Source organism: Penaeus vannamei, chromosome 4 (genome assembly GCF_042767895.1).
Source record: "Penaeus vannamei isolate JL-2024 chromosome 4, ASM4276789v1, whole genome shotgun sequence".
Classification (NCBI taxonomy): domain Eukaryota; kingdom Metazoa; phylum Arthropoda; class Malacostraca; order Decapoda; family Penaeidae; genus Penaeus; species Penaeus vannamei.
The window spans coordinates 46430613-46440612 of NC_091552.1; the positions used below are offsets into that span (position 1 = coordinate 46430613).

At 40.5% G+C, this 10000-nt stretch overlaps 1 protein-coding gene across 1 annotated transcript in view; it reads right to left on the reverse strand.

The window, feature by feature from the left end:
- Positions 1-10000, reverse strand: part of LOC113825080 (uncharacterized) — a 334395-nt gene that overhangs the window by 139372 nt on the left and 185023 nt on the right. Inside the window, exons 11-12 of the mRNA XM_070121130.1 lie at positions 9288-9443; positions 6724-6898 (exon numbers count right to left, since the gene is read on the reverse strand). Of these exons, the coding sequence (XP_069977231.1) occupies positions 6724-6898; positions 9288-9443 (331 nt within the window). The remainder of the gene's footprint in view (positions 1-6723; positions 6899-9287; positions 9444-10000) is intronic.

Consider the following 10000-nt stretch of genomic DNA (forward strand, 5'->3'; position numbering starts at 1 on the left):
TCATTGTATATCTATTTCTAATCATAAACATGTTTAAAAACCTACTAATTTATCTATCAGACATTGTATTTTTATTTGGTTTGTACACTCTTTTTCTCTGTTTCTCTCTCTCTCTTTCTCTGTCTGTCTCTGTCTCGCTCTCTCTCGCTACATTACTTTCTTTCTTTCTTTCTTTCTTTCTTTCTTTCTCTCTCTCTCTCTCTCTCTCTCTCTCTCTCTCTCTCTCTTCCACTTTGTATTTCACTTTCTCTCTCTCTCTGTCTCTCTCTCTCTCTCTCTCTCTCTCTCTCTCTCTCTCTCTCTCTTTCTGTCTGTGTGTGTGTGTGTGTGTGTGTGTCTATGTCTCTCTCTCTCTCTCTCCCTTTGTCTCGCTCTCTCTTTCTCTCTCTGTCTCTGTCTCTCTCTTTCTTTTTCTTTTTCTCTCCTCGCCTGTCTCTACCTCTGTCTTACACATTCAGTCACTAACTCGCTAACTCTTTCTCACACACTCATTTCTTTTCTTTTCTCTCTCTCTCTCTCTCTCTCTCTCTCTCTCTCTCTCTCTCTCTCTCTCTCTCTCTCTCTCTCTCTCTCTCTCTCTCTCTCTCTCTCTCTCTCTCTCATACACTCACACAAACACACACACACTCACACACACACACACACACACACACACACACACACACACACACACACACACACACACACACACACACACACACACACACACACACAATTTACATAAACATACTCATATGTAAGTGAACCAGTAAAGAAAGGAAGAAAGATTAGTCATATAAAATAGAACTACATGTGCCATGGCAGCCCAAACTTTGCATAACAAAAGAGAGATGGATCATAAATGTGCGCACACGTGTAAAAGAGCTGTGGTATATATAAAAAAAATAAAACGAAATTTAAAAATTAAAACAATTGTGCCTGTTGTCCACCAGCAAGCATCCAAGTCCATCAGTCCATGTACAAATGTGTTCATTCTATTTACAGGTTCAAGTGTTCACATGACCAAAGTTCAGGGTGAGAGAAATAATAATCATAATAAAATGATGAGTCCCGTGCAAAATGTTGTTCGTGAGGAAAAATGATGTTTCGCTCTCGCTCTGTTATGGCTCTGCTCTTTTGTTTATCTTTTACGTGTCATGTTTTCCCGCCATTTTCATTTATATGTATATATATTTTTTTTTAAACTTTGGTCTGTTTTTTCTATAATGTTTCCCAGATATTTTTTAATTAAATTTGGTTTTCTTTTTTAAATAATTAGTATTTTTTTCTCTATTTCATTCCATTTAAAACTGCCCCTTTAGTTCATGAATATAAGGAGTGAATATTTTTTTCTGATGAGGAAGAATATAATTTCACAGCAAAAAATTCAAAATCTAAATCTAAAATGGAGGCAACGTTAAATCATTTAAAAATCCGCCATAACTTTTCAAAAAAAGGCGGGAAAAGAGGACAAAATGGCGCCTCCACTTTTTCCCTCTTCAAAACGCCACACCAGAGCGAGAGGGCGAAGGGGAGAGAGACCAAGGGGGGGGGGGGGAGAAAGGGGAATGGGAAAAAAGAAGAGGGAGAAGGAAGAGAATGAAGAGAGTAGAGGAAGGGAGAGCGTCATCATATACTATGACGGTTTAACTTCCTCCTCCCTCTCTGCCTCCCTCCCTAAACCTCTCCCCATTCCCCTTCCTCCCTCCCCCCATTCACTCCCCCCTTCGACAGTATCTTAGTAACAGTGTGACTGTCGGAGCAAAAGATCCGAGAAAAATAACAAAATAAAAAAGGAAAGGAGGGAGGTAAGGAGTAAAACATATCCAAAAGATTATAAAAAGAACGAAAGGAATCGAAAGAGCGAGAGAAGAGGGGGAATGAGAGTAAATACCATCGTTACCAAAAGGAGAAAAAAAACGAAAAGAGAAATGAAAGAGAGAGATAAGGCACACAGATTCAAAGGACAAGTTTCTCATTATGTACAAGCAGCAACCTTATAGATATAAAGATTATAAATATAGACAAGGTCATATGTATCTTTTACTTGGGGATAGATATATGTAAATATACAGATACATGGATATATATACATATATCGGAGTCAGAAAAGCGACACCTCTGCAGTCTTCAAATATCCGATAATAAAAATCCAAATTTGGCAAAACTGAGATAGATCGTCTCAAATTCATCTGTATTTATGGTTTATTTTGGTCTTTGTTTTTTGGGGGTATTTTTGTCGCCATCAACATAAAAAAACAAACACACATAAAAAAAATAAATACCAAATGACGATGCACATGTCTTAACTCATGCATTGAGCAAAAATGTGGGGAAGCACAAGAGCATTTTCATTTCTTTCTGCTATTCTGTTTTGTTTTGGTTTCTTGTACAATTCTTGCTTTTTTTTGGAAAATCATTATTTCATTACTTTGTTGGTTACTCAGAAGGCAATTTCGGATGAGAACTTGCTTGTACAGGGACATATCTGACCACCACCGTCACCGCCCAGTAGAGATTGTCAAAGTTGGGGAGGAGAAAAAGGGGGAGAAAAGAAAACGTAAATGACTAATCAAAGAAAACGGAGGCGAGACAAATTCACTCGCCACGTTTTCTATAGAAGAAAACGGAAGTGGATGTATTAATTTTAGGGGAGACTGAGGCAAAAGGAGAGGAGTAAGATCTTGTAAGTGGGAGGAGGGAGAGTGAGAGAGAATGCGGATTAGGTAATAATGCGTTAAGTCAGGTGACAAGGGCAGGTGGATGGAGTGGGAGGGAGCAAAACAAGACTAACAGGAAGAGACAAATAACGAAAGAGAAAGACAAACATGAGCAGAGAAAAAGCTATCAAAAATACCAAACACAAATGCCATAAAAATAAGAAGTAACGAAAGAGAAAGAGGAGAACGAGAAAAAAATAAAATAAAATCGAATTTCACGTAAAAAAAAAAGTATTCAAAATAATAACAGAAAACCAACAAAAATCATAAATCAATTTTCTATCATTATATAATTGTCGTCTTTGGTCAAAAGCGACTTTCATTTTTTTTACAAATCAAAATATTCATTACAAAAAACAACGAGACCTAATGTATGCAAATTAACAGAAACCAAACAAATAATTAGTAATTAATTATTATAATCGAGTTAAAGAATATTAACTCGATATAAATTGTTTTCTAAAAAAGTCCTTCTCCCTCATCTAAAGAGAAGCATATAAGACAAAAAGAAAATAAATGAAATCAAGATAAAAAATAGAGAGAGTAAGAAAAGTAAATGAGTGAAAAAAAACACGAAAAAAGAAAGAAAGAAAAGGTGTATTGGATAATAGTGACATTAATCCTTAATGACTATTTCATTAATATAATTTGTGAAGTGTAAGTGACAAGTGTGATCATTATATCTCAAGCTTTGGTTTTCATCATTATATCTTTATATCTCATCACCGTAAATGCATTACATTGTGTATCTTATAAATATGACTACAAATGCCGAATAAAATATATACAAGATCCCTGAAGACTTAACAAAATGAAAAAAAATACAAATCTGAACATCAAACAGGAAACTTAACTACCTTATCGAATTAACAACAACAGGTAATTAACAACCACTTAAATTACCATATTAAAAATATATATTACTGTTATTATATCTACATTACAATTACGTATGTACATGTAATAACAGCTAATATTCTAGCAAATAACTATCTATATGTTACGCCACAATCACGTGTTCATTAAAAGCATCTGGAATTTTGCATGAATTATCCACAGGATTTTTTTTTTGCATAATTTGCATATTCTATTGAAATGCAACTCAAATACCGTTATAGCTGATCGGGATATATTAATGACAGGTATTGTATTGATGATGATGGTGGTGGTGATGAATATGATGATGATGGTGATGATACTTATGATGGTGATGATGATGATATTGATGATGGCGGTGATTATATTGATGATGATGATGATGGTGATGATATTGATGATGGTGGGGATGATGATGATATTGATGATGATGGTGGCGGTGGTGGTTGTGATGATGATGGTGATGGTGATGATGATGATATTGATGATGGTGGTGATGGTAATGGTGATGGTGATGATGATGATATTGATGATGGTGGCGGTGGTGGTTGTGATGATGATGGTGATGGTGATGATGATGATATTGATGATGATGGTGGCGGTGGTGGTTGTGATGATGATGGTGATGGTGATGATGATGATATTGATGATGATGGTGGCGGTGGTGGTTGTGATGATGATGGTGATGGTGATGATGATGATGATGATGATGATGATGATGATGATGATGATGATGATGATGGTGGTGGTGGTGGTGAAGAAGACGAAGAAGATGATGATAATAATGAAGACAAAGAATAAGAGGAAGATGATAATGAAGACAAAGCTAAAGATGGCGATGAAGATGAAAACCAAGATTAAGAAGATGATGATAAAATGAAAAATGACGAAGATGAAGGCGCTAACGATGTGTCGATCAACGGTACCCATTCCGCTCTAATGAAACAGTGATCGTGTGTACAAAGATTCCAGTTCACTTTCCGTGGTACTAAATACATCTATCATATACTTCTGAATTAAGAACAGGAGATAAATAAGGGGGAACTATAATAATAATATTGAAGTATCTACATCTAACTGCCCACTTGTAAGACCAGTAAAAATACATATTGTCAGCTTATATACATCTATGTACATATATGTATTCAGTGTATACGTGTGTGTGTGTGTGAATGTGTATGTGTGAATGTATGTGAATGTGTGTGTGTGAATGTGTATGTGTGTGAATGTGTATGTGTGAATGTGTATGTGTGTAAATGTGTATGTGTGTGAATGTGTATGTGTGAATGTATGCGTGCGAATGTGTGAATGTGTGCGCGCGTGTGCGTGTTCGTCTACGTATGCGTGTACATACATAAAATGTCTTATATATACATAGATGTGCATGTAATTCCAAGTATAAGTATTGTACGTGAAACTTCTGGTCCAATTTCGCTCGCACCGTGTCAGCTGATATCTGGCGGAACCTGGTAACCTTTTTGTCTGCACTGGCAGTCGTGAGAACATAGATATCGCATTAAGCACCCATGTTGTATGAAAATTGAAATTAAATAATATCAATACTTATTTCTCTATAATCCTTTAGCATATATATATTTTTTTTAGAAAACTTACTGTTACTGTACGACACGGAAATCGGACCATCCTTTCAAAAATGTTCCTTTAAATCTGTTTTTGTACAGGGGCGTAACAAACACACCCGCATATATGTATACACACACAGATACATACACATTGACTGAAACAAAAGCAGAAAAGGGGATATTTTTTTTTATCAATAAGGGATTTTTCTTACGGGAACAACGGAAAATGGCGCCAAAAATACCTCTTACAGCGCAACTTTTCGCTCAGCTCGACACGATCACTAAATGCATAATTATACACAAAAGGAAAACCGAAATTCTTGAACAAAAAAGAAAAAAACGTGTTCTTAAGCCTCGGTACCGAGGTCTTACCTGACAGGTACATGTCTGTGATTGCAGCAAAATACCAAAAAAAAACGAACGAAAACAAAAAAATTAAAATAAGAAGAACCAAGTTTTTGGTGGTATTAATAACAGGGGAGGGGGAGGGGGAGGGGAGAAGGGAAATTTATATAGGGGAGGGGGAGGGGGGAATCGTTAACAAACACAAAGTGTAGAAATATGTGTTTTATACATATATATGTACAGAATGACAAAAAAAAAAAATCGAGTTTAGAACAGTATTAAAATATAACACAGACTTTTGTGATTATAAGATGCAAAGAACTATATACTGCATTTAAGTGTCAAAATAAGCGGTGCAAACAGTGAACTTCGGGAAGGGGGGGGGGGGGTGATGAGAGAGGGGGGAGAATGAGGGAGAAAAATGGGGGGGGGAAGAAACTATGTGTGATTTTTTTCGACTTTGATTCCCTCGCTATTTTTTTCTAAAAAAAAAAAAAAATGTTGAAGCATCTCTTAAATATCTATGGGGGTAGAAAAATGTATATAAATATGTACATAATTACTCTTACATGCTATTTTTTCCTGCATTTTCATTATCTTCATTCACTCGATCAGATAATCAAAAAAGCCAAAAAAAAAAAAGAGAAAAAAAAAAATGTGCTTACTTTTCTCAAACAGAAATACTAAACTGCCCTAAATTCTAGAACTCCACTTAAGGACAAGACTTAAGGCCCTAATTCTAAGACTGCACTCAAGACGCACTAAATCATTCAAGCGATCGAACTATCATATACTTTGCCTTCCTAAAGACAAATTGAGATCAAGAAAAAAAAGGAAAAAAAAATCCTACAAAAATATTTCTCTGGAATTCACAAACTTCTAACACTTAAGCACTTAGATTTCAAAACAAATATATCTATACACTTGTAATACATTCGTCCTGATTGCACAAGACAAGATTCAAGACAAAAAACCCAGATGAGTTTTTTTAAGATGAAAAGGAAAAAAAAATACCCAGATAAAATATTCGTAATTTTTCCCAATCATATATATATTAAAAGAAACATACCAACAACATACACACAAAGATCCTCCCAAAATAACACAATAAAACAGTTCCCAACACTCCCACCCACCCACCCATCCCCCCCAAAAAAAATTAATAAATAGATTAAAAAAAAAATCGAAAAACACTCCAAAAAAACAAACCGACAACTCACCCGGCGTGACGTCACCGGAGTCGGGGCTCTGGAGGTCGGCGCTGAGAGACCCCGACCTCGACCACGAGTTCTTGGGGGAGCCCTGGGCCTTCTTCAGGCTCTGCATCTCCAGCAGGAGCTCCTCATGCCGGAGGTTCTGCGCCTCGGCCTTCTTCTCGAGTTCGCGGATCTTGGACTGCGAGGGCGAGGCGGGGGGAAAGGGAGAGAAAAGGAGATGAAGTTGATGGATAAATTTGAAAAAATGTGATAAATTGTTGGGGTGGGAGGGGAGGTGGGTGATGGGGGGGTGATGGGGGGAAGGGGGGTGGGTGATGGGGGGTGATGGGGGGAAGGGGGGTGGGAGGGGAGGTGGGTGATGGGGGGAATGGGAGTGTGAGGGGAGGTGGGTGATGGGGGTTGATGGGGGGAAGGGGGGAGGTAGATAATAGGGGGAAGGGAGGGTGATGGGGAGATGAAGAGGAATGAAGGTGTGGGGAGGTGGAGGGGGGAGGGTGAACTAGGGGAGGTGATGGGTATTAGGGGGAGGGAGATGATGATGAAGGGGGGATAGATGCGAGTGAATAAAGTGATAAATGAGTAATTTAAAGGAACAACAATCAATAAAATATCTCCGACTCATGCTGGATAATTGGCGACCTGTAAGAGAACGATGCAAGAACACGGCGCAAAAAAAGTTGGATAATCCTGTGATTGGATTTTAACAACTGCTTACTCCTTGGATAACAATGGGAATAAATCCTGAAATCGTGTTGGATAACTGACTACCTCGAAATAAAGGCTGAACATTGGATCTTGATTATTAATCTATATTTTGTCCTAAGGCCGATTTCAATTACTGAAACTGGATAACAAAACTGGATAAAACATATCCTTTGATCCTGAAACACTGTTTATCCCGAGGAAGGATAAACTGGTGGATTACTCATCAAGCTTTTATCTTTAATCTTCTTATTCTTATCTTTGTATTCATTTATTCATCAATCTATTTGAGTTCAAGTCTATGGCAAGGATCGCGACTATTTCTACAGGGATATAAGGATAACGGTTTGTAGGATCGAAAGTCGGAGAGGCCTAAAACGTCTACTAGTCAACACTTCTCAAGTTTGTTTCTTTGAGTGTGTGTATGTGTGTGTGTGTGTGTGTGTGTGTGTGTGTGTGTGTGTGTGTGTGTGTGTGTGTGTGTGTGTGTGTGTGTGTGTGTGTGTGTGTGTGTGTGTGTTTGTGTGTGCGTGCGTGTGTATGTGCGTATACGTACATGTATATCAACGAGTGCAAAATTACAGTATACACATGTAAAAGAAAAACAAATAAGTAAAAACATTAACCAAAAAAAAATGGTTTCCTCCAGCCCTCACACAGACCAAAGTCCTCTCGATCTGGCAACAGTTGTCTCCTGTGCAGAGGGGGGAGGGGAGTGAGGGAGTGGGGGTAGAGGGGGAGGGGGGGGAGTCTGAACCCGCCTCCACAGCATCACGATACAGGTGGTTCTCCTCCATGCACACGCGGGGGGTGGGGGGATAGGCCTATTCACACCTGGGTACGCACCGGGGGGGGGGGGGATAGGCCTATTCACACCTGGGCGTCTCTCCGTTACCCTTTCCCTGAAAACGTTTTAAGCCAACACATTCCTCATTCGACACTCGGGAGATACGACCAGACGCGCACACATACTGCCTTATAATGGACACGCGGACGCTCGTTATCTCATTTTCTTCATTATCTCCCTTTCTTTCCTCTTGCCTTCCTAAATTTCCCCTCTGTTCCTCTCTCTAATCGAGGGAAAGCTTGCCTATACAGATTTCCCTCCAGCTAACCTCACTACCCTAATCCTCATGTATGCTTCCTCTTCCCAAGTTCACTCTCTCCACCCTCCTCCTCATCATCCTCTTTCTTCTTCCTCCCCTCCTCCTCCTCCTCCTCCTTCCGTCCCTTCAGTCATTCCTTTCCATTTCTTTAATTCACTTTCATTCAGATTCACCCCCTTCATACCTCCCCACTTCCCATCCCCCATCCCACCCCTCCCTTCCCATCCCCACCTTCCGCACCCTTCCCTTCCTCCCATCCCCCTATCCCACCCCTCCCTTCCCTATCCCCCTCCCCCCATCCCACCCCTCCCTTCCCTTCCTCCCATCCAACCCTCCCTTCCCCTATCCTCCCATCCCACCCCTCCCTTCCCTATCCCCCCTCCTCCCATCCCACCCTCCCTTCCCTATTCCCCCATCCTCCCACCCCTCCCTTCCCTTCCTCCCATCCCCCCACCCCTCCCTTCCCATCCTCGTATCCTCTCATCCCACCCCTCCCTTCCCCATCCCCTTCATACCTCCCCCCACCCCTCCCATCCCTTCCTCCTATCCTCCCATCCCACCCCTCCCTACCCTATCCCTCCCTCCTCCCATCCACCCCTCCCTTTCCTTCCTCCCATCCTCCCATCCACCCCTCCCTTCCCTCCCCTCCCTATCCCCCCACACCTCCCTTCCCTTCCTCCCATCCCATCCCTCTCTTCCCCATCCCCCTCCACCCTCCACCCCTCCAACCCCCCCCCCCCAATTCCCTCCATCTCTCACCTGCAGCGCCTCGATGACCTCCACCGAAGCCTTCCTGTCCTTGTCGTTGTACCTGCTGGTGTCCGAGATGGCCGACTGGCGCTCCCGCAGCTGTGCCAGCGCCTCCGCATGCTGCCGTTCGAGTTCCCGCCGCTTGTCCGCAGCTTCTTTCATTTGCTGGAGGGGGGGGGGAGGGGAGAAGAAATGGTGGATAGTTTATTATTATATTTTTTTGAGATTTTTTTTTTATTATTTTTTTTGGGGGGGGGTCGGAAGGGTTTATGGGGGGGAGAGAGAGGGGGAGAGAAAGACCGAAAAGGGAGAGACAAGAAGAAAAAAGAAAAGAAAGACAGAAAGGGAGAGAAAGAAAGGGAAAAGTGGGAAAGACGGAAAGAGAGAAAGAGGCAATGGAGAAAGGGATAAACGTAGAAAGGAAGAAGGGGAGAAGGATAAAGAGGGGGAGGAAATAAGAGAAAACAGAATCGCAAGGGAGGAAGAAGGGAGTAGGGAGGGAGAAGCTTAAAGGTAAGTCACATCGTGTCATGTCATATTACCTCGAGCATTTTACAAGACATGACAAAAAATATATACCCAATTTGTTAACATAAACATCAACAAACACCATTTCTTCACCTTGTCTCACATAATACCTAAAAGCAAAATAAAAACCAAGCAAAACCAAGCACAGACTCCTCAAAATGTGCAAAAAGAAAAAAAGAAAAGAAAAATCAAGC